The sequence below is a fragment of the Anabrus simplex genome, chromosome 2 (assembly GCF_040414725.1).
Source record: "Anabrus simplex isolate iqAnaSimp1 chromosome 2, ASM4041472v1, whole genome shotgun sequence".
NCBI lineage: Eukaryota > Metazoa > Arthropoda > Insecta > Orthoptera > Tettigoniidae > Anabrus > Anabrus simplex.
The window spans coordinates 372,183,918-372,208,279 of record NC_090266.1 but is presented as its reverse complement, the minus strand read 5'-3'; the positions used below and the strand labels follow the sequence as shown (position 1 = coordinate 372,208,279).

Sequence of the window (24,362 nt, the reverse complement as noted above, 5' to 3'; positions counted from 1 at the left end):
TTCATTGCATAGCTGCCAACTTTTAAAAATTAAAAATGGGAAGATTTTTTAATTCTACCGGCTCCATGGCTAAATGGTTAGCGTGCTGGCCTTTGGTCACAGGGGTCCCGGGTTCGATTCCCAGTAGGGTCGGGAATTTTAACCATAATTGGTTAATTTCACTGGCACGGGGGCTGGGTGTATGTGTCGTCTTCATCATCATTTCATCCTCATCACGACACGCAGGTCGCCTACGGGTGTCAAATCAAAAGACCTGCATCTGGCGAGCCGAGTTTGTCCTTGGACACACCCGGCACTAAAAGCCATATGCCATTTCATTTCATCACATATATTGCCCCACAATCTAAGTGAAAAAAAAGGACAAGGTAAAAGGCACACATATCTACAGTTAGAATGTGAATTGACCATTACATTTAAAATCTTAAACTAAAAAACTAAAAAGAACATAAAGTGGTTCCAAGAAAATGCACCTAATCACTCTCATTTATGACACATACAAACAAATAATAATACAGTCTAACCTCGATATCTCAAACCTCCATTACTCGAATTTTCAGTACCTTGAAGTAATTTAATTTTCCGGCCGTTTGTCCTATTCTTTACGTGTATTTATTTCTCTATAACTCGAAATTCTGTTACACTAATTTCTCGAAGCAAACATTTCCTCCCTTGAAGCAAAAAATATGCTGTAACTCAAATTTTGTGCAACTTTAACTGTGCAATATGCCATTTGTGGTTTATGAGGAACAGTAACAAGTAAAGAAAGGGCTACAGTGAAGCTGGGAACTAATACGACGGGAACCAAAAAACTAGAACTTCTACTGATCGGAAAATCGGCAAAGCCTCGCTGTTTCTAGGGTGTCAATTAATTAACGGTCATGCACAAAAGCAAGCCCAGAAGTCGCGGATGACGAGCTCTATTTACGAAACTCGGCTGTGTGGTACTGACGAGAAATTTCAACGTGAAGGGAGGAAAGGTTAACCGCGCAACAAAGAGTAGAGACTAACGGATTTCTTTTCCATAGGTGTTAACGGAGCTATACTTCTTGTTTCTCTACCGTATATACTGTATCCTGTCTTCTAATAAGTTACTATAATAAGGGTTATAATTAAAGTGATGAGGTAAAATAGAGTTTCTTCGTATATTTTTAAGTACTGTTAAAAATAAGGTATTCAGTAAAAGACTACATCTCGAAATTTCGATAACTCTAAATAAAATTTCTCTCCCGAGGTGATTTGAGATATCGAGAATCCACTGTATTTATATCACACCGACACACGCAACAAAATGCATAATAGTTTCCTTTATTAAACTGTAAAATGAATGGAAATTTAATTTTACAGGTACAGTAAAACCTCGTTAATTCGAAGTCGTTGGGACTCAAAAATCGGACTTCGAATTACGTGATTTCGAATTAACCGCCAATTCGCAATTCAGAAGTACCAACCCTTGCCGCGTTACGAAATATTCTAAGCCCGTTACTGCATGCAGTTAACCTTGATTCACAGTTTATACCTTTCAAATGCCATGAAAAAAGAACTATTTCCAAAATGTATCCAAAAAGGTGCATTTACAGTATTCAAATAATGCACTTGCATATCTCACTGCAAATATAACCTCACGCAACGAAAGAAAGGAAAAAAAAGCACGATTCAAAGACGAGGAGAAATCTATGCTGGCTCCCATGTGCAAGTGCTTTATTCATTGGAGTACTATACTGTATGCATTTTAGATGCCTTGTATTTACACAGAAAGTACCCGATGCCCTTAAAATCAAACTTTCCTATGACTCTATCCTTGTACGATTTCCCGCCGTGGCACTTTTCTCGTACTTCAGAAATGTAAACACTTGCTGCGTCACAAAGTATTCTAAGACCCATTAATACATGCAATCACCTCGATTCACAGTTTAAACCTTTCCAATGCCATAGAAAAACTATTTCCGAAATGTATCCAACAAGGTGCATTTACAATGTTCAAATAATGCACTTGGATAAATCACTGACGAACATAACCTCACGCAACGAAAGAAAAAAAATCACACAATTCAAAAACGAGGATAAATTATGCTGGTTCCCCTGTGCAAATGCATTATTTTTTGGATACCTGTACTGTTTGCATTTTTATATGCTTTGTACTGGGATGGAAAGTGCCCGACGCCCTTAAAACGTAGCTTATCGAACTTTTCTATGATGAGGGGATAAAGTCTCTCGCTTCCATGTGCATTGCAATTGCAACGCACTACAATGACCCCCATCCCCGACCATTGTACGATTCTCCGGCTGGCACTTTCTCCTTTAAAACCATAAGACCGTTTGGGCTCGCATTAAAACAAAGCAATGCAGTTTCATCGGCAATGACAGTATTGTTCGGTGCCTACGAATTTATTATATGAGCCACGCTTTTTCGTCAACTGTCGGCATCGCCAGTGTTTGCGCATTCTGTTTTCCCGCACACTGCCTGTTGCGTGATATTACGGCGTTCCTGAAAAGGTTGAATACAAAAGAATTCCGATTTCATTCAAATTGGCAATCATGAAGCGCCCTGTAGACCCACCGAAGTGAGTAAGTGCGGAAAGCTACCGTACCCCTCCACGTTCCGAAACGCGTTCTATTATGACGCGGATAAATTTCGAGTTGAAATTACTCTAACATACTATTGTTTTAAAATGTAAAAGCAGTTTCGAATTAAAAGTCTGAATTTCGGTAATGGGGCCGACATTGTACTTCGAATTACGAATTATCCGTATTTCGAATTAAACAATTTAAATAACATGCAAAACGGTATCTCATGTTTCCGGGAACGAGAGCTTCTTCGAATTACGTGGGATTTTGAATTAACCGATTTCGAATTATCGAGGTTCTACTATATCTCTAAACACTTGGAGATAACGTTTGTTATGTTTTTAGGCCATAACGTGAAGAGAAAATAGCAAAAACTGTTACCGACACAACTCCCTGAAATTCATTCAACTCATTAAAATTATGATGTAAGAATGAACAAAAATGCACTGAAATACGCAAAACTACCACATGCAAAACAGACCGGTATGTCCCATACAATGCTAACATACGACTTTAACATGAGGAAAAGCACAGAACCGCTAGAAAAAACACGTGGCCTGCAACTCTAACGAAATTACACACAGAAACGTTGTTAATAGTGCGCGAACCACACATTATGAAACTCATTCTTTCGTCCCGATTATCCGAGTCGCTAGCGCGTGCTATAGGCTCTCTTGCTTGCAGGACGATTGCCGTCCCGAGTCCCCAGCTGTAAAGCACACATGCTGCTGTAGCAAGCAAGAAACACGGGCGATGGACAATACACTCGCGAAATAAAGCATCAAATAAGTACACTTGAAAATGATGTTGGGTAAATTACACAAGCGTATAAGAATTTATCCTAGGGGAAGAGTATTGACCGTACTGGAGTTTATATTGGTCAAAAATAGGAAAAATTAAAAATAAATTGGATAATCAGAAGGGTTGGCAGGTTTGTAATTGTAATGAAGACTTACATCATCAGCCTCTGGATGAACAGGGCTACTGCTTCGCACTGTAGCAAAGTGGCGAACATCTCTGTCTTCATCTTGTTGCAGGCGTTCCAATGTCCCCATGATCATCCTGTACTGAGGACTGTCCTTTATCTGGAAAAATGCTGAAGACACACCTCAAATTAGTACAGCCTATCAGTGCAGAGTAGGCAAAGATGCAGATGAACCAGAACATATTTCTGAATATTACTCAAATGAATGTTTTTAAAGCCAACAATAAGGCTTCTTTCTTCGTTTATAAAAGGTCAAAATAAGTCTCCATCAACATTTTGGTCACATTACTGAGAAATGTCACATAATTAGGTTAATCATGTGACATAGTTTGAATGCTCTGAACAAAAATGTAAAGGAATTATGGCATTGTTTGCAAGCCATTGTGAATAAATTAAGAACCCTGATAATCCTGATGGAGCTATTATTCTGGCCGTTCATGATTCACATTCCTTAGCTCCAAATATTAAATTACAGATTTCATTCATACCTACTAGGTCCTTCTTTGCTCCAGTGGCATAACATGCTTAAAATAATTGGGTGTTCATACAAAGCTGACAGTAGATCAAAAAATCTGATGTATAGGGCCAAGTTGCTCCTCAGTTGGTCAATACGATAACAGGAGCTCAGTTAGCATATATTGTGTCGCCTCTTTGGTTCATTAAACAATATTATGTGTCATGCGCAACTGTCAACAGCACCATGCGCTTAGTCAATTAACCACTCCGGGCTAACAGCTCTGTGTATTAACCACTGCAATGGACTTCACAACATCCGCTGCCACCTTTGGAATTTAAAAAGAACTTTAGAGAAGGTATTGGAAGCAGGACAGCGGTCCGTAATCCACTGCCTGCTCGATATAAAGCAGCCATTATCTCCCGGATGCGAGCTCACAGCTGCACGCTCCTAACCGCAGGGCCAACTCACCTGGTAAAAGACTGTCTTCACAGAGGATTCAAAATCTGCCATTCAAACTACCACATTATCAAGCAAATGGGCTACAACCCAGAGAGCAAGAATGGAAACGGTGTTTAATGGCAAAACCTTGAATTTATTCCAGACTTATATCGTCACAATACAGTCTTGTTGGGTAAGGTCCAACTATTCGCATGCACTATAGCACGGCCTCTCAAATGCCCAAAATCTCACGCGTGCAAACTGCGGTGCAGAATTCCTGTGCACAGTGCATCGGTCCCACTTGGCTTGGCTCGGACCAACACTTCGTCTCTGGGCTACTCGGCTAAGCTCAGCTCAACTCGGCTCAGATTTGGAGCGCTACGGAGCAAGCGAGGAAGAGGGAGACAGGGGGAGCGAGCGAGACAGGTGTGGGGAAAGAGAGAGACAGCGCTATGGCTCCAAATCGACGAGTGGGGGTATGCACTCGGGTCAACCAAGCGAAGTCGTCTTTTGCACCGTGTACAGTATATGTACCCTGAGAGGCCCTGCACTATAGGGTGTTCTACTGTTTGCATACTGCACATAGTTTGATTTGGAGGCATGAATGGGAATATATTTGATTATTATTTACAAATCATCTTGGTCAGGTTTCTTTAGCAAGTGATGTTCTTTCAAGAATGAAACATGTAATTCTGTCTTTAATTAATGGTATCTATTTCAGGTATAATCTGTTAATAACATACATACATACATTATCATTATAGACTGTTATGCCTTTCAGCGTTCAGTCTGCAAGCCTCTGAGAATTTACTAAACGTCGCCACAATCCTCGATTTGCAACTAGTGTTGTGGCCTCATTTAGTTCTATACCTCTTATCCTTAAATCGTTAGAAACCGAGTCTAACCATCGTCGTCTTGGTCTCCCTCTACTTCTCTTACCCTCCATAACAGAGTCCATTATTCTCCTAGGTAACCTATCCTCCTCCATTCGTCTCACATGACCCCACCATCGAAGCCGGTTTATGCGTACAGCTTCATCCATCGAGTTCATTCCTAAATTAGCCTTTATCTCATCATTCCGAGTACCCTCCTGCCATTGTTCCCACCTGTCTGTGCCAGCAATCATTCTTGCTACTTTCACGTCTGTTACTTCTAACTTATAAATAAGATATCCTGAGTCCACCCAGCTTTCGCTCCCGTAAAGCAAAGTTGGTCTGAAAACAGACCGATGTAAAGATAGTTTCGTCTGGGAGCTGACTTCCTTCTTACAGAATACTGCTGATCGCAACTGCGAGCTCACTGCATTAGCTTTACTACACCTTGATTCAATCTCACTTACTATATTACCATCCTGGGAGAACACACAACCTAAATACTTGAAATTATCGACCTGTTCTAGCTTTGTATCACCAATCTGACATTCAATTCTGTTGAATTTCTTACCTACTGACATCAATTTAGTCTTCGAGAGGCTAATTTTCATACCATACTCATTGCACCTATTTTCAAGTTCCAAGATATTAGACTGCAGGCTTTCGGCACAATCTGCCATTAAGACCAAGTCGTCAGCATAGGCCAAACTGCTTACTACATTTCCACTTAACTGAATCCCTCCCTGCCATTTTATACCTTTCAGCAGATGATCCATGTAAACTATGAACAGCAAAGGTGAAAGATTACAGCCTTGTCCAACTCCTGTAAGTACCCTGAACCAAGAACTCATTCTACCATCAATTCTCACTGAAGCCCAATTGTCAACATAAATGCTTTTGATTGATTTTAATAATCTACCTTTAATTCCATAGTCCCCCAGTATGGCGAACATCTTTTCCCTCGGTACCCTGTCATATGCTTTCTCTAGATCTACGAAACATAAACACAACTGCCTATTCCTCTCGTAGCATTTTTCAATTACCTGGCGCATACTGAAAATCTGATCCTGACAGCCTCTCTGTGGTCTGAAACCACACTGGTTTTCATCCAACTTCCTCTCAACGACTGATCGCACCCTCCCTTCCAAGATGCCAGTGAATACTTTGCCTGGTATACTAATCAATGAGATACCTCGATAGTTGTTGCAATCCTTCCTGTTTCCTTGCTTGTAGATAGGTGCAATTACTGCTTTTGTCCAATCTGAAGGTACCTTACCAACACTCCACGCTAATTTTACTACTCTATGAAGCCATTTCATCCCTGCCTTCCCACTATACTTCACCATTTCAGGTCTAATTTCATCTATTCCTGCTGCCTTATGACAATGGAGTTTATTTACTATCCTTTCCACTTCCCCAAGCATAATTTCACCAACATCATTTTCCTCTTCCCCATGAGCTTGGCTGTTTGCAACACCACCATGATGATTTCCTTTTACATTGAGAAGATGCTCAAAATATTCCCCCCACCTCTCCAGTGATTCCCTGGGGTCTATTATGAGTTCACCTGAATTACTCAAAACACTGTTCAATTCCTTTTTCCCTCCCTTCCTAAGATTTTTTATTACTGTCCAGAAAGGTTTCCCTGCTGCTTGACCTAGCCTTTCCAGGTTATTACCAAAATCTTCCCATGACTTCTTTTTGGATTCAACTACTATTTATTTCGCTCTGTTTCTTTCAACTACGTACCAATCCCTGTCTGCCTCGGCCCTTGTTTGGAGCCATTTCTGATAAGCCTTCTTTTTACGTTTACAGGCTGCTCTCGCTTCATCATTCCACCAAGATGTTCGCCTTTTCCCATCTTTACACACAGTTGTTCCTAGGCATTCCCTTGCTGTTTCTACTACAGCATCCCTGTATGCCACCCATTCACTTTCTATATCCTGAACCTGCTTAATGTCTACTGTTCGAAACTTCTCACTAATCATATCCATGTACTTCTGTCTAATTTCCTCGTCCTGGAGATTTTCTATCCTTATTCGTTTGCAGACAGATTTCACTTTCTCTACCCTAGGCCTAGAGATACTTAGTTCACTACAGATCAGATAGTGGTCTGTATCATCGAAAAATCCCCGAAAAACTCTTACATTCCTAACAGATTTCCTGAATTCAAAGTCTGTTAACACATTGCGGACCGGGTGCCGTTCGCCCCATGCACAGCCCTGTTCCCGGCCACTTTCTAACTACCTCTAAGCTGGAGTGCATGCATACAAATAAACTGTCAGAACTTCAATAGCTTTTGAAGGACTACTGTGTATTTTTCTATTGGCCTTCCTGAATAGTTGTTGAAATGCAGGGTATTTCTTGAAATCTATTTCGGTTCATAGTTTTCGGAAATATTGGTCTTTTTATTAGCGGATCGGTTGGCCAGTAATCTTTCAGACACGATTTCTTCACCTGCCGTATCAATAGACACAGAGTATTAATTTTTTAATTTCCCTGCTAGTGACATTGGTCCACTTTAGTGTTTTAGGGGATAAGTTATGAGAATGTGATTTTTGCTCATAGTGTAAGTTTGTCTTTTCAGCTACATACTGAAAAATTCCTCACCAAACATAAGTCCTGCTACTTGTCCTATGTTTCCAGATTCATTAGGCCATACCTTTGTACCAGGAGCACCTTCAAAATCCTCTAACCTAGGCTCACTGTTGTCCATAACCCAGTCGTCAGAAAACACTGCATTATTTACAATATTTAGAATATTTACACCCGTAACACAAATATACGACTCGTTCTGCGCTACGTGAGTTCCACACCTTGCCTCGTCATCACTTGAAACATTTCCGTTAGAAGATATTTCATCGTCGAACTCTAAATACTCAGCATCACTTAATATTCGGAGCCTGTATCAGCACATAATTCGCGAATAATTTCATCTTTGTGTAAACACGTGCGATCGCTAGGCGCTGCCATCTTGCATGGCTCTTCGAACTTCGTAAACATGTTGTCAAGAAATGCAAAGAAAATCTACGATATGAAGAATACTCGAAAACAAATGCGACTATCGATTGTGTAGAACCATACGTAACAGAGTTCTATCACCCTTGACCTCCAAATAGTTCCCGTATATCTCAAAAGATAGCACTAAAGTTCAGTCTGCTGGGTCTGCTGCTAACACGAGATAACTCGGGACCGGTCCGCAACGCTCGGCTAGGCAAACACGAGTTTTCTCGGGACCGGTCCGCAATGTGTTAAGATATAGTCTATTATGGATCTGGTACCCCTAGCCTCCCATGTGTAGTGGTGAATAGCCTTATGCTTGAAGAATGTATTCGTAACAGCTGAACCCATACTAGCACAGAAGTCCAGCAAAAGCTTCCCATTCCCATTAGCTTCCATATCTTCCCCACATTTACCAATCACCCTTTCGTATCCTTCAGTTCTATTCCCAACTCTCGCATTGAAATCGCCCATTAGCACTATTCTATCCTTGCTGTTGACCCTGACCACGATGTCACTCAATGCTTCATAAAACTTGTCAACTTCATCCTCATCTGCACCCTCACATGGTGAATACACGGACACAATTCTTGTCTTAATTCCTCCCACTGACAAATCTACCCACATCATTCGCTCATTTACGTGCCTAACAGAAACTATGTTGCGTGCAATGGTATTCCTGATAAAGAGCCCTACCCCAGACTCTGCCCTTCCCTTTCTAACACCCGTCAAGTACACCTTATAATCACCTATCTCTTCCTCATTATCTCCCCTTACCCGAATATCACTTACTCCTAGCACATCCAGATGCATCCTCTTTGCTGACTCAGCCAGTTCTACCTTCTTTCTTCCATAAGCCCCATTAATATTGATAGCTCCCCATCAAATTCCATTTCGTTCCCCAAGTTGTTTCCAAGGAGTCCCTCGCCTGTCAAATGGGAGTGGGACTCCATTACTCCCATAGGTCCGAGGCTTGCTTAAAGTGTTCTGAGCTCGGTAAATTCATGAAGCAGGATGCTGCCCTACTTGCACATAGTCCAAGTGAGGATCTCTCCTGTAACGGGTTATGGACCACCGGTGAATTGTATAGTCCTAGCCGCCTGAGCACAAGGAGGGCCACGACTCAGAATATGTCCGAGATGCCCACTCCCATTCCATAGCAACTGGTATCCCGACTCTCAGGACCACTTACTAGGCCACTCAGCCGTTGCCCATGGTTCACGAACTAGGACGTGACTACAGTAACCCAGAAACATGAATGTTTTTTTTTTTTCAGGTATTTTCTAAATTTATTACACTGCATTATTTTTGACAGACTGAAGAAACTCACAGTTCTAAAACAACAACTACAAAGAAATAATGAAATAAGCATGTTCTAAAACAGAAATTTCTCATTTGGAAAATCTTCATACAATGGAAAGAAAAATGTCTCAAAATGTTATTTTATTTCGCTATTATGTTATAAAGGGTGTCTAGCTTGGATGTACAACAAAATAACTATTAATATCTTGAAAAGTAACCGAGATATTTACTGGCAGTCTGTTTCTACAAGTAGGGAAAGTCAAAGTGTTTGTTTAAATATCTAATACACCTCAATATGTGCACCATTAGGGGCACGACAGATGCCCAATCTGTATTCGACCTCTCGCCGTGTGTTCTGTAGCACTGCAGGTGTAACATTTGTGATAGCTGCTTGAATGCGATGGCGTAGACTGGTAGATCACGAACCGACATTTGATAGACTTGATTCTTCACAAAACCTCACAGGAAAAATTAAGCAGCGTAAGGTCTAGGCTTCTAGCTGGCCAAGATATAGGACAACTACCTCTCGCAATCCAGCGGTCTGGAAAGTTACGGTCCAAGACATTTCTCACAATATCCGCATAATGACATGGCGTATCATCTTGTTGGAAGATCACACCATGAGAAAGTTGTGGCAAAGCGTACAACTCTTAAGATGTACCTTTGTGAATTAACAGTATTCTCCGTGAAAAAGAATGGTCCTATGACCCTGTCATTCAACAATGCACACCACACATTCACTTTTGGAGAGTCACGTTCATGCTCTACCATGGCATGGGGACTTTTCACCCCCACATGCATAGGATATAAACTTCATGGTTTTGATCCGTATTGAATTGTGATCACAAAAATAATTATTAAATTAATGTTGTAATGGTCCACCTTTTCCAATACTATAATATGCAATATTATTGAATTACATTACTAAACTAGGGACTAGTTTTGGCCTTGGCTGGCCATCTTAACTATCATCAGGCACCCAAGCTACTTAAGATATAAGATTTTCAGAAAACCCTCCCAAACAGTCACTACAATCCATCTAATAACTAAACAAATGTATAAGCACACAATTGGCATAAAAACTAATGTACAAACACATAATTAACATTAAAATCTGGGATGAACTATGTGTAAAATTTGAAAAATAAATTAGGCTCTAAATTCTAAGCATCTGGAGTATGCTCATCATCCAGACTCTTTCTTGTATTAACACACTGCAGACCGGGTGCCCTTCACCCCATGCACAGCCCTGTTCCCGGCCACTTTCTAACTACCTCCAAGCTGGAGTGCATGCCTTCAAATAAACTGTCAGAACTTCACTAGCTTTTGAAGGACTACTGTGTTCTTTTTTCTTGTGGCCTTCCTGAATAGTTGTTGAAATGCAGGTAGGTAATTACTGTATATATTGAAATCTATTTCGGCTCATAGTTTTCGGAAATATGGGGTTTTCTATAAGGTGATCGGTTGGCCAGTAATCTTTCAGACATGATTTCTTCACCTGCCCTATCAGTATACACAGAGCAATACTTTATTCATTTCCCTACTAGTGACATTAGTCCACTTTAGTGTTTTACGGGATACGTTATGAGAATGTGAATTCTGCTCATAGTATAAGTTTGTCTACTCAGCTACATACTGAAAAAGTTTCTCACCAAACATAAGTCCTGCTACTTGTCCTATGCTTCCAGGTTCATTTATACCAGGAGCACCTTCAAAATCCTCTAGACTACGTTCACTGCTGTCCATAACCCAGTTGTCGGAAAACACTACATTATTTACAATATTTAGTATATTTACACCCGTAAATTACACAATTATAAGACTCGTTCTGCACTACGCGAGTTCCACATCTTGAAGATAATGCTATATCCTCGTCATCACTGGAAACATTTCCGTTAGAAGATATTTTCATCATCGAACTCTAAATATTCAGCATCAATTGTATACTCGGAGCCTGTATCAGCATATAATTCGCGAATAACTTCATCCTTGTCTAAACACGTGCGATCCCTGGGCGCTGCCATCTTACATGGCTCTTCGAAATTTGTAAACATATCAGGAAATGCAAAGAATATCTATGATATGAAGAATAATCGAAAAGAAATGCGACCATACATACATAACAGAGTTCTATCACCCTTGACCTTCAAATAGTTCTGGTATACCTCAAAAGATAGCACTAAACTTCAGTCTGCTGCTAACACGAGATAACTCGGGACCGGTCCGCAACGCTCAGCCAGGCAAACACGAGTTTTCTCGGGACCGGTCCGCATTGTGTTAATATTCATAGAACTGTTAGTTCCATCACTACTAGTCATTACAATTTCAATTGCAAATCGGGAACTGGTAAAGTTGATTCCATGGTCAGATCATCAATCACCAGATCTACTGGTGTGATCTTAGCAGTATGCAAGCCACAGGATCTCACTGTAAATAACCACCAGCTGACGCAGAACTGCTAGATGGTGTTTCCAAATCAACCAAGGTAAATAAAATGAAATGTTCCCGTAGTGCTTGTTAGAGTCATGCTGAAATGCTGTTCGACAGTGTCAGGACGGCACATGAAGATATGGTTAAAACTGACACATTCTTAATTTGTGTCTGTATAAATTCACAATTCATTGCGGTGTCCATGAAGTTAACCTGAATAAATAATAGACAAAACTGGATAAAATTAATGAATAGAAGGAGAGAGAGAGCATTAGTCAAATGGCATAGGTTATATATGAGACTTACTTAGACTATTGAACTGAGCATTAATATTTTACAGTGTGTGAGATAGACAGTAGACTGTTTCGTGAATATTACGTGCCCATTATTTTATGTGAGAGAACATAGATTGTGAAAGTGAACATTACGACATTATCGAGTGCGAGATAGAATGTACAGACTCTGTTTAGAATTCATGAACTGTATTCAAACTTATAGTCGGGAACACAGTGCATTCAGCGTATCGAACATGTGCAGTTGGACAGTGACGGTTCGATTGCATTGTTAAGTGGAACCTTAGTTCAATTTTCACAAGTGAAACTTCCCTACGATGTTACACTTGTTAATCATGAACCGACAATGCTATAACACACCGAGTGGTGTGAGCAATTTGACGCCACATGCATAGACTTCACCATCTGTACCATCATGTGAACTTCCATTGTGGAAACGTGGTAGCTTCGAGGAATACGTGCTGATGGTGTTCCGGATCGTCGGGGGACATATAGTAATGGTGTTCCTGGTCGCCGATGGATACGTGGTACTATGGGGCTGCGACGATGCAGTCAGACGGAGCCATCAACTTCAAGATCCTGAACAACTTAAAGGTGATATGCATCTGTGTTGTTTAAAGAACAGTCAATTCAAACTTTATGAACTGTGACTTCCAATTTAACTTCCATGTTCACAAGTTGCTTTTAATTTCTCAAGTAACTATCAACATCTCAAGTGACTTTCAATTTTACAAATGTCTCAATTTTACATGTAAAGCCAGTGTAATATTAAGTCTTACCAGAGCTACTCTAAAGCTCAAACGAACTTGCTAACGAGTGGAATGAACTTTGGACATTTATAGAATGCAATTGAGACTTAGCCATTTTGTTATTTTTCCAGTGAATTAGAACTTGAGTAATATCAATTTTACTTCTTACCTCAAGAGTGAACTCTAATTAATTTATGATGATTTTTGAATTGGGCATTCAATTTAGAACATCAAGATTGTACTTTATTTATTTCATAATAAGTCAAACTGATTAATTATTCCAAGAAGGAACTTTACTTACTTCGTTATAATTTTGAATTGAGCATTTGCTTGAAACTAATTGAAATTAAGTGTCAGCAATTAGCAGAATTCAAACGTCAAGAATAAACTTTATTTGCTTTCAAATATCAAATTTTGGTGGTATGCAAGTTCTAATTGACAAGGATTTCATGACATCACAGGGAATTTATTTACATTTGTCAATAGTAATAAAAAGTTAGTGTTGCCTACTATGCAATATTTATTCAACTGCAATTCCCTCTCTGTGCACTCTCCTGCTCTAAGACCGCATACGCCCTGAATACTTCTCATGCTCAATCACGCGCGTGATTAAGTGCGTGTCTGTTACTGGTACAATATCAAGGCAAGAATGTACCAGAAACATACTCATATGATAGGATGGAAAAATGACTACAGCAGAGCAGTATAAATATTTGTGCAAAAGGTAGAAGAGTCTAGTCATTCTACCCCAATATCATCTCTTTCCCAACTTCACTACAAAACGTTAACTATTCTTCTAAAGGAGGAGGATTCCTATATTTGATATTCCACATCATACTTTAAAAGTGAAGGATAACCATAGGAGCCTAAGTAGAAGAGTGCAAATGTGAAGGGAGGGGGAAAGATGACCTATAAAAAAATTTGGATGTATTTTTTAATGTATTTTTCACACCCTGGAATAGACATAACACAAATTTGAGTTTATGTAGTGAAAATTAGGCAAACTAATGTTGAACAAGTGGATCACTGATGCTGTTGTGTGTTTTACCACCGAGACAACTTATCATTGGCTTGGTAATAAAAGGAGTTAAGCATACAATAAACAGTAAAAATAAATTCTAATGAAATTGATAATTATGATACTGCATTCAAAGTACTTGCTATATTCAAACTAGGAAAATCTACAGAATAATAGCCTATGACTTACCAATTATCAACTATTTCTAAAAGAAAGCTGTTGCTGTCTTTCTAGCAAAAACAAACACTGTACTACAATTTACACGGGTGACAGAGATCTTTGATTAATACTTGCTTGTTGTTATTTTAAGGGGCCTAACATCGAAGGTCATCAGCCCTTTGATTAATACCATCTCCACCATATCTACTGTCAATAAACTTAATTTATAACTACTTAATTGAAACTTTCAACTGGAGTGAAACCTCACTGTCCAGTAAAGTGGTCATATAGAATTCCTGTTCTTCATTATGAATCGATCCTTACTGCTTGAAGCAGAAGCAAAATAAACATTCCCTACATACTGAAACTAAAGCAACTGACAATGGCCACCAAAATGAAGAAATGTTCCTCAGAATTGATTAAATCTACAGAAAAATAGAAACTTATCTATTGCTACTCACCTGTCAACTTTCCACAGAACAAAATAAAATCAGTTTCAAAAAAGAAGAGTACCTGTGATACAACTACTTTTGGATCAATAGCCTTCCCAAATCCCTAACCAGCAAAGGGTCCCTTAGGAATATGAAAGGAAGAAGAGACAAGTAGTAAAGCAATAGCAGCAAAGTCAACATAACAACCAACACCCTTGTTGCCCATTATCACCAAACTCAGCTCAGGTCACTGAACCAGACTGGTATAATAAGCAAATATCAGTTTACAGTATATTTTGTTTCACTAAAATTAACATGGAATTTGACAAGAAATAAACTTACACTTTGCCAAAAGGTCTTCTGTCATAGTGCGAGCAACAGCCAGACGCACATTGGGGACCGAGTCGGAAGCAAGTTCCCCAAGATGACCCATGAATTCTTGGTAGAAGAAGAGACAATCAACAGCACTTTCATTAACCAATTGTCCACAAAGTAACGCATAGCTCTGCCGACGACTCCAATTACAGTTATGAGCGAACTGCTCAACTACTTCATTTGTCAAACTCCGTAACATGCGTGGTTCCACAGAGATGCACTGTATCAACTGGGTCATCTGCACATACAACAAAGGATGGTTAGTAATAAACATTTTCTTGACATGGCATACGCTCAAAAGCCTATATCATGTCTATAAGTACAGGCTGTGAAAGCATCAATGGCAACAAAGTAAGTCTTGTTTGATTAGTTCTATAAATAAGAGGCTTGAAATGAAAAAGAAAAAAAATGAGAGAATGGAAGACAACAAAGAAAAACAGGAAGTAAGTTACAGTACAGGACATGGCCTAAGCATAGGTATTGACATGAGGACTGGTACAGAGAGGTGGGGTATCAAACATAGATTCTGCCCAATCAACTGTACAAATAAACACGTGAATGTTAAGACAGGCTTGACTATTGTCAGCAGGGGAACATTAGAGTTTGTTCTCTTTGATTCCTAATGATTATTTAGTAGCACACCATTGTTGCTCATCCACAGAAAGCTGTAATGTTTACTTTAATCTATGTTTATATTTGCATGCTGACTAACTGGTTCAGTTGTTTTATGGTACTTATGATACAAATGATGTTACTGATTAATTCTCTGAAATTCCTATCTCCAATTATCCCACTTTTCATGTCTGCTTCACTTTTCAGTCTCCTAGTAAACCTACCCTCCTCCATTACACATCATGAAACTAATATTCAAAATAGTTTACACACACAGATTCATTAAACATGTGTGTACCTGCCTGGGCCTTCATGCTCCATATGAAAATCTCTAGCCATTGTTCCCACCCCTAAGCATCTGCAACCATAGTACAACTGTGTCCCCATCATCGATGCTTCTTTTCCCGAACAGACAGATACTGCGCAGGTTTGCTTTTGTGAGAAGGAACATCACTGAACTAATCGAAGTGTGCCACCTGTGATTTATCATATGCTTGAGCCTGGTGACCTGCAGGAGACCTGTCACGTGGGAGTTTTTATACATCTTTTTTTTGTTTGTTTACAAGTTGCTTTACGCTGCACCTACACAGATAGGTTTTATGGCGACGATGGGAGAGGAAAGACCTAGGAATGGGAAGGAAGTGGCTGTGGCCTTAATTCAGGTACAGCCCCAGCATTTGCCTGGTGCAAAAATGGGAAAACACAGAAAACCATCTTCAGGGCTGCCAACAGTGGGGTTAGAACCCCTATCACCCGGATGCAAGCTCACAGCTGCGTGCTCCTAATCACACGGCCAACTCGCCCGGTCAGTCTCTTTTTGACCATGGTTTCCCAAACCTTCTCCTTGGGAACACTGCTGTATGCCTTTGTTAGATCTATGAATGTCATGACCAGGCCCTTTCCATATTCCCAGTGATTTTTCCATTAACTGCCTCATGCTGAAGATTGGGTCCATTGTAGATCTTCCACTTCTATAGCCATATTCTCTCTCTTGCAACTCTCCTTCCACCTTTCTTCTCATTCTCCTCTCCAGATAGGTAGATTTATTTATCATTAACATCATCTAATATTATTTCCAGTATTTTTACCACGTGTGATAAGAGTGTGATTCCTCGATAGTTACGACACACTTTTCTGTCCCCCTTCTTAACCCTTATGCTTCCAAGATAATGATCTATCGGTACCCATGGTTCCTGCAAAAACTGTCATGATAACGATCCATCATTACTGGCCTTTATTGCTAATATTTTGTTCTTTACGTGCCAGATACAGTAGAACCCCGTTTTAACATGCCCACTTTTAAGGAATTCCCGCTTTTAATGAAGATTTCCGTAAGGCCCAGCCAAATCGCCATAGGCACAATGTTATTTAAACCCCCTTCTAATGAACCCCGACGTAAGGAAAGGTCCACTTTTAAGGAATATATTTCACATAAATTACGACCGCACATTTTGTTGTAATGAAAATTTGAGATATGATATTTTTTTGCTAAACTTGTTTCAGATGTTAATTAACATCTGTTTGCACGTAATCTCAGTCCAAAGTTGACGCGCTACATGAAAGCGCTCCTTTAGCAATGTGTGAAACCGTGATAAATTGGCACAGCCTATGGAAATCAAAGTTATCGGCAAGCAACAGTCACTATCATGCTGGATGCAGTTGGTTAGTTATGTCAATTGACCTGCAGGTAGTACAGGAATGACGGCTGTATGGGAGCGAAGTGCTGTTTCCGGTGAGATTAGTTGTACAGCCTAGAGGCATGACTGACGTACCGCGTAAATGCCGTGAGACACAAGTAACTTCACAAAATACAAACATTTAGGCGGAAGGTCTCTTGCAAACTTCACGTGATTTACAGTGAAAGATCCCTTCAGAAGACTAAAAGCAATTAGAAACCGAAAATGGCTATGGATAATGAACAAACTGAAAACATATCCTAGTAAAAATTATGCAGTAAATAAAAAGTTGTGCCTTCCATGGCTTATGCTCCCTGAACCATCTCGGTAAGACCCCAAAATAAATAATAAATAAATAAAGAGATCTTTACCAAATTTTGCACCCAAATAAAGTGTTTAACATCCACTACGACTCATTAAGGAATAAAATAATCTTTAAAGTACATAATTTACATGAACGGTTCGGGAGTTAGGACCGTTTAAATCGGGGTGGGTCGCTAGTTAACCTTAAAATATCCATAAAAATTATTAATTTCATATTGTACATCAAGCTTGCGAGATTTCTACTGACATATTTTACAGCATCCATAATAATGGCAATCAACAACAACAACAATAATAATAATAATAAATGTCCGCCTCTGTGGTGTAGTGGTTAGTGTGATTAGCTGCCATCCCCGGAAGCCTAGGTTCGATTGCCGGCTCTGCCACAAAATTTGAAAAGTGGTATGAGGGCTGGAACGGGGTCCATTCAGCCTCGGGACAGCAACTAAGTGGAAGTGGGTTCGATTCCCACTTCAGCCATCTTCAAAGTGGTTTTCCGTGGTTTCCCACTTCTCCTCCAGGCAAATCCCGGGGTGGTACCTAACTTCAGGCAATGGCCGCTTCCTTCCCTCTTCCCTGTCTATCCCTTCCAATCTTCCCATCCTCCCCATAAGGCCCCTGTTCAGCATAGCAGGTGAGACTGCCTGGGCGAGGCACTGGTCCTCCTTCCCAGTCTCAAGCTCCAGGACACTGCCCTTGAGGTGGTAGAGGTAGGCCCTCGCTGAGTCCAATGAAAAAACCGACCTTGGAGGGTAAACAGATTAATAATAATAATAATAATAATAATAATAATAATAATAATAATAATAATAATAATAATAATAATACTTATTGTACCAGGAGGTACACCCCAACGCCGCACATTTAAATCTAGTGCCTAAAAGAACTCCTCTACTGGTGAAACAGTGAAACTGAACCTGCACCAACTTATAAATTTACTAAGAAGATGTCACCACTAAAATATGATGTAATTTTGTTATTGTGAAGTTTCCTGAACTAACTGTATTTCTACCTGTTTTGTTTGCCATTTATCAAGAAGTTTGGACATTCTTCCATAGAGGTCACTACTAAAAACTATGATCATACACCTGGTGCAAAGTGAAAGAACTTTTGATTTAAAGAAGTTTTGTATTCACAAGTGGTTTTTTTTTTTTTTACTAATTGATGTTCATTTATTTTTGGGTTGGCAATATTTATCTTTTCTTTCTGCCAGTTTTGAATCCAACCATTCAATAATTTCTGTAATTAATTTTCTACCAATCACAGTCTTCTTCTTCTTCTTCTTCTTCTTCTTCTTCTTCTTCGATTTTGAGTGCAACTTTTAAATTAACCAATAAAATTGAGAGGGTGTGGCTAGTTTAACCTTGAATGGTCTCGAACTTTCCCAGAGGGTTTATAAACTGCAGATTTTCACGTCTCTTGGCCAATTGATCGTCATCTTACTGAGTGTGTGTGTCAAGCAGGAGGCCTCTTTGCCAGCTGCTAGAACTTCTACCAGGTAATGGCCACGTAACATCTTTCTTTCTTTCTTGCTGGCTCCGCAGTTTAACCCGAGGGAAAGGTCCGAATCAATTATGTAACCTTCTTTTCTAAAAATGTAACTTTCTGCCAGCTAATGTAATAACTTCATAAAATCTTCAACTGTAAATCGGGGATAGAGAGTGATGTACCCTTTTGAGCTCCCCTTCATATTGGTTCGAGGTGACTGTGTTTCGTAACTGGTTTTCTTTCTTTCCGTAATGTGTTAATTTATTCTTATACGAGTCACCTCTATAGTTTGGAAATAGCCCCTGTTTCATCGGCCTAGTGCCCTTTAGGTTTTAAGAGTTCATATTTAGGAGTGCAAGTATACGCCTCCATTCATTTTGTTTTTCGGGCCGTTTATTTAACCGTTTTTCCTTTTACATGAAGGCCCAGTAGGTTGGGTATTGTAAGTTGTGCCTTCAGAGGCCAGAATTTGTAAGTTGATGTTGCCTTGAGTAGGCTTGGAAAACTGAGAGCACGTTAGCTCTTTTTCAAGTGTTGTAAAAGTGCCTCTGGGAGGCCTGACATTGTAATTTAGGGACCAAGTGCTCCATGTATTGTGGGATTTCTGCCCTTGAATAAATTTGTGCTCTGCGTAAATTTGAGCTAGGAGCTCAGGAAAAGTGAAGCGAGGGCTTGAAGCCCATGATCTGTTAAAACCACTAATCTTGGATGTTTCCCAATCCTGTTTAATGTTTGCTACTTGTACCTGTAAAAATTGTGAAGTTGGAAATTGTTGAAAATATAACCTTCAGTTTAAGTTTTAAATTCAATTCTTGACATTGTAGTTAGACCCATTCACCCCGGCATCATCTTTCACCTCTGCGATCCACGAAATACCATTGAACAATAATAATAATAATAATAATTTTAAAATGTATAAATAATCCCTTATTGAAATTAAATATCCTAAGTCCAGTCATTATCTGAAAAAGGAGAATCTTCACTAATGATAGTTCAATGGTTATGTCTCCAGTGAGGTCAGCTGCCTTAACCTGGAGCCGGAGCACTGTTACACCAGCTAGGCATTTCCATCTCGTGGCACCAATCGCTGCTTAGGAATCATGAACTGAAGAATATCTCCAGCCTCGTTCACTGTTTTTGTTCCTGTGGTGCAAGTTGTGCTATGAGTTACATTTGTGTCTGTGAAAAGAGTTCTACTGCATTTTACAAAACGGGACAATCTTTCATTCCAAACCATGTGCAGCGAGAGTGCGTAAGTTAATGACAATACAGTTGTGTACTGGAAAAATAATATGTTGCCTCGACTTGTTGAAGGATATGATGGTAAGGATATTTTTAACGCTGATGAAACAGGAGTGTTTTTAAATTTGCTCCCGTCAAAGACATACTCTGTTCGCGGAGAAAAATACCACGGAGGCAAAAAAGTAAAGAAAGACTGATAGTGCTGTTATGTGTTAACAGCGATGGGAGTGAAAAAAAAAAATGTTATTTGCTTAACGTCCAACTAACTACTTTTAAGGTTTTCGGAGACGCCAAGGTGCTGGAATTTTGACCCGCAGGAGTTCTTTTGCATACCAGTAAATCTACCAACATGAGGCTGACGTATTTGAGCACATTAAAAAACCACTGGACTGAGCCAGGTTCGAACTTGCCAAGTTGGGGTCAGAAGGCCAGCGCCTCTACCATCTGAGCCACTCAGCCCTGCATGGGAAGAAAGTATTTGTGGATTTAATTATGGTACAGCCTCAGCATTTGCCTGGTGTGAAAATGCAAAGCAATGGAAACCAATCTTCAGGGCTATAGACAGTGGGGCTTGAACTCTGTATCTCCTGAATTCAAGCTAACAGCTACACACCTCGAACCGTGTAGCCAACTCACTCATTGGGATTTGTATTATGCCAAGTCATGATGATCATGAACAGTTTATTCAGAAAATAAGCCTCTCCACTGTCTTCTTTGTGCCCACACTTTGTTCTCTTCTATCTTACTCCACTCAAGTCCTTTCTGCCATCTGTCTCTTGGTCTTCCAGTGCACCTCCCTCCTTCCATTCTCATATCAAATAACCTCCACATATGCCCATACCGCTGTAATCTTCATCTTCCTAATCCAGCTGATGTGGGTTCCTCCTAAGCTGCCTCTCACACTCTTTCATTCTTCCATCTGTCCAATCTTATCATTCCAATCCTACCCCTGGCCTGTATCCTACTTTTATCCCTCCCCTCCATTACCCATGTCTTTGAAGCATAAGTCAGTATGGGAACATAGTAGGTTTTACATAAAATCTGTTTGCCCCTCTGCGACACTTTCTTGCATTATATTAAACCTCTTACACACTTAAATATCTCGTCTGCCTTTCTGCCAAGTTTGTTTATTTCCCTCCTATTTCTCCCATCACATGTTTCTGAATGACATTTCCCAAATATTTAAAACTGTCTACTTTCAGTAGTTTCTCTCGTCCACATGTTATTTTCATACCGGGTCTATTCTTAATTTGTGTTTTGATAACCACTTCACTCTTCTTTGTTGAGAATATCACTCTGTATACAGATACTAATTATGCTGAGTTCCATTCTCAAATACTAAAAGAAAATAAATTTCTTGAACAAGGTTCATTAATTTGAAATACTTCGGTGAGTCTTAAAAATGTTATCGTTACTCTAGTATATTTTGAAGTAGCATTAGTGTTCAGATATATGTGGGGAAGACAGTGGTTTTGGAATGAACCAGGACAATGACAACCAAGTTTGCTATCACCACTGCTATTCATAATGGTTATGGAAGAAATTGTGCAGGAGACAAAGGGAAAATAAGGTGACAGAAAACTGACGGTAATACTGTTTGCAAATGATGATATTGTCTGGGGGCCAAACAGAGGGGAATTACAAGGGTAACTCAACATGCTGAGTGAGATTATTTAAAATTATTGAATGGAAATCAGTGTTGACTAGAGGAGAAAGGGGGAGAGAGGAATTATAACAATTGGGAATGAAAACTTGAAATTCTGGGGAGCTTCAAGCACTTGAGATGCAAAGTGATGCGGAATGCAAAGCTGGACATGGAGATCACAAAAAGGATTCAACAGGGAAATGTATTCTACCATAGTATGAGAAACCTAGTGCAGAGAATGGTAGTACCAATGAAGTGTACAGAAGTGATGCATAAAATATACTACTGCCCAATACTGACATATACAGCAAAGACCTGGACACTGATATACATTTTTTCTTTTTAAACAGGAGAAGAACATTCAGACCAGTCAACTGAAATGTTTAAGATGTATGACAGGAAGATAAGAAAGTGCAGAATAAGAAATGAGGATGCTAAGAAGGAAATCAGAATGGAATAGCTTCACAATGGAATGGAGAGGGATAAACTTACATGGTTTGGACATATTAGGAAGTTGAGCGAAGGAAGGATACCAAAGCGGATGATGGACACCCAAATAGAAGGAAGGAGGGCAAGAAGATGACCCAGACTAAGATGGCTGAAAACAATCAAGATTAGTATAATTAGAAGAAAACCTGGATTGGAACACAGTTAAGCAATGACAGTTGGATAGTGGGAGATGAAACGGTGCTATAAACATCCCAACCCAGCAGGAGATGGACGATGGAAATAGATGATGATGATTTTCCCAGTTGAGTGCAATAGTGACTCATTATGCGCAATGGCTTTATTTATGAATTTGCCCATTTTTTCATGTTTCATTTTTAAAATTCTTATCCTTTGCAGGTGTCAAGTCTTATGCTTAACACTAATTTCAGGAGCTCTCATCAGAGAGGACAAAAAGAACATCTCCTTAAGTGAGGTACTAAGTCTCTGTCATTCCTCGGTATAAGGCTTCCTTTTCATACCCACCTTCTCTGGTCTACCCTCTTTGAACCTAGAAATAACTGCTTCTTATTTACTTTCAAGAAAACAATGCTTCATGTTAGTCAAACACTTACCAATGCTAGAGCCATCTGACGAACAGCGAAGACTTTATCCTTCAGTAGAGCAACAGCTAAAGGAGTGATGTGCCTCCGAGAGTCCGCTGGAGAAAACAGTGTAACTGTGAGCAACAGCTGCTCAGCCAATATCTCTCGAAATCGCCAATTATATTCATTGTCCGTAAAGTGGAAGTCAGGTAATCGGTAAAGAAAAGAGTTCCTCTCCAAAGGTCTTAACAACTGAAAAGAAAAAGAAGAAAAAAGACAAATCAAAATAAATACAGTAAAATAAAAATTTAAAGCAATTTCTATCAGGTTTGATCAACAAACGCATCTATAACTTGGAAGTATTAACTCACAAAAACCACCTATTTCTATCACCAAGATACTCATTTCTCCGAAGTTGCAAATATTGAGTATACAGGGTGCAGAAAATCTTTGTTTCGTAAATTTAAAGCAGTGTAAAAGGGTACAAATGGAAGTATTCTGAATATATGAACCATAGGTTGATTAGTTTTGGCTGCATAAACGAGCCACACTGCTTTTGCTTAGGTGCTGTCTGTACAACCTTCCGTTTCTCCGTTTGACCCTTTCTGTTGTATGCAGCTAAAATGTAAACAAAAAGCAAAGAGTGTGACATATTTCTGCTTGATCTATCAGGTTTGATCAACAAACGCATCTATAACTTGGAAGTATTAACTCACAAAAACCACCTATTTCTATCACCAAGATACTCCAAATTGGTGGTACCCAGACATGGACAGGTATGCCTGACAGGGAAGGGAAATAGAACTATCCCCTCTATAAGTCCACAACCAGTGAGGGAAAAAATGTTTAGTAGTTCAAAATAAACAATGTAAGTACATAAAATATTTATTTCATTGGTCAATGGATTTCAGTGCAAGATTAATTACAAAAGAAGACAGTTCTACAGAGTGCAGAAAACCTTTGTTTTGTAAATTAAAGGAGTGTTAAAGGAACATAGCAGCCGGAGGTCTGTGGTGATTAGTTTTGGTGCTACATGCTCTTGAAGATGTGAAATCAGATGCCAACCTTCCAGGCACTCAAGCAGAAATATGTCACACTCTTTGCTTTATGTTTACATTTTAGCTGCATACAACAAAAAGGGTCAAACGGAGAAACGGAAGGTTGTACAGACAGCACCTAAGCAAAAGCAGTGTGGCTCGTTTATGCAGCCAAAACTAATCAACCTATGGTTCATATATTCACAATACTTCCATTTGTACCCTTTTACACT

General features: G+C 39.5%; 1 protein-coding gene across 6 annotated transcripts in view; it reads right to left on the bottom strand.

The window, feature by feature from the left end:
- The window catches only part of LOC136864144 (serine/threonine-protein phosphatase 4 regulatory subunit 1), a 1,196,145-nt gene that overhangs the window by 43,108 nt on the left and 1,128,675 nt on the right, over positions 1-24,362 (bottom strand). For all 6 annotated transcript variants that reach the window (XM_068226182.1, XM_068226183.1, XM_067140780.2 and 3 more), the window contains 3 exons: positions 23,123-23,344; positions 15,042-15,312; positions 3,522-3,661 (listed from right to left, as the gene is read on the bottom strand). In XM_068226182.1, the coding sequence (XP_068082283.1) occupies positions 3,522-3,661; positions 15,042-15,312; positions 23,123-23,344 (633 nt within the window). The remainder of the gene's footprint in view (positions 1-3,521; positions 3,662-15,041; positions 15,313-23,122; positions 23,345-24,362) is intronic.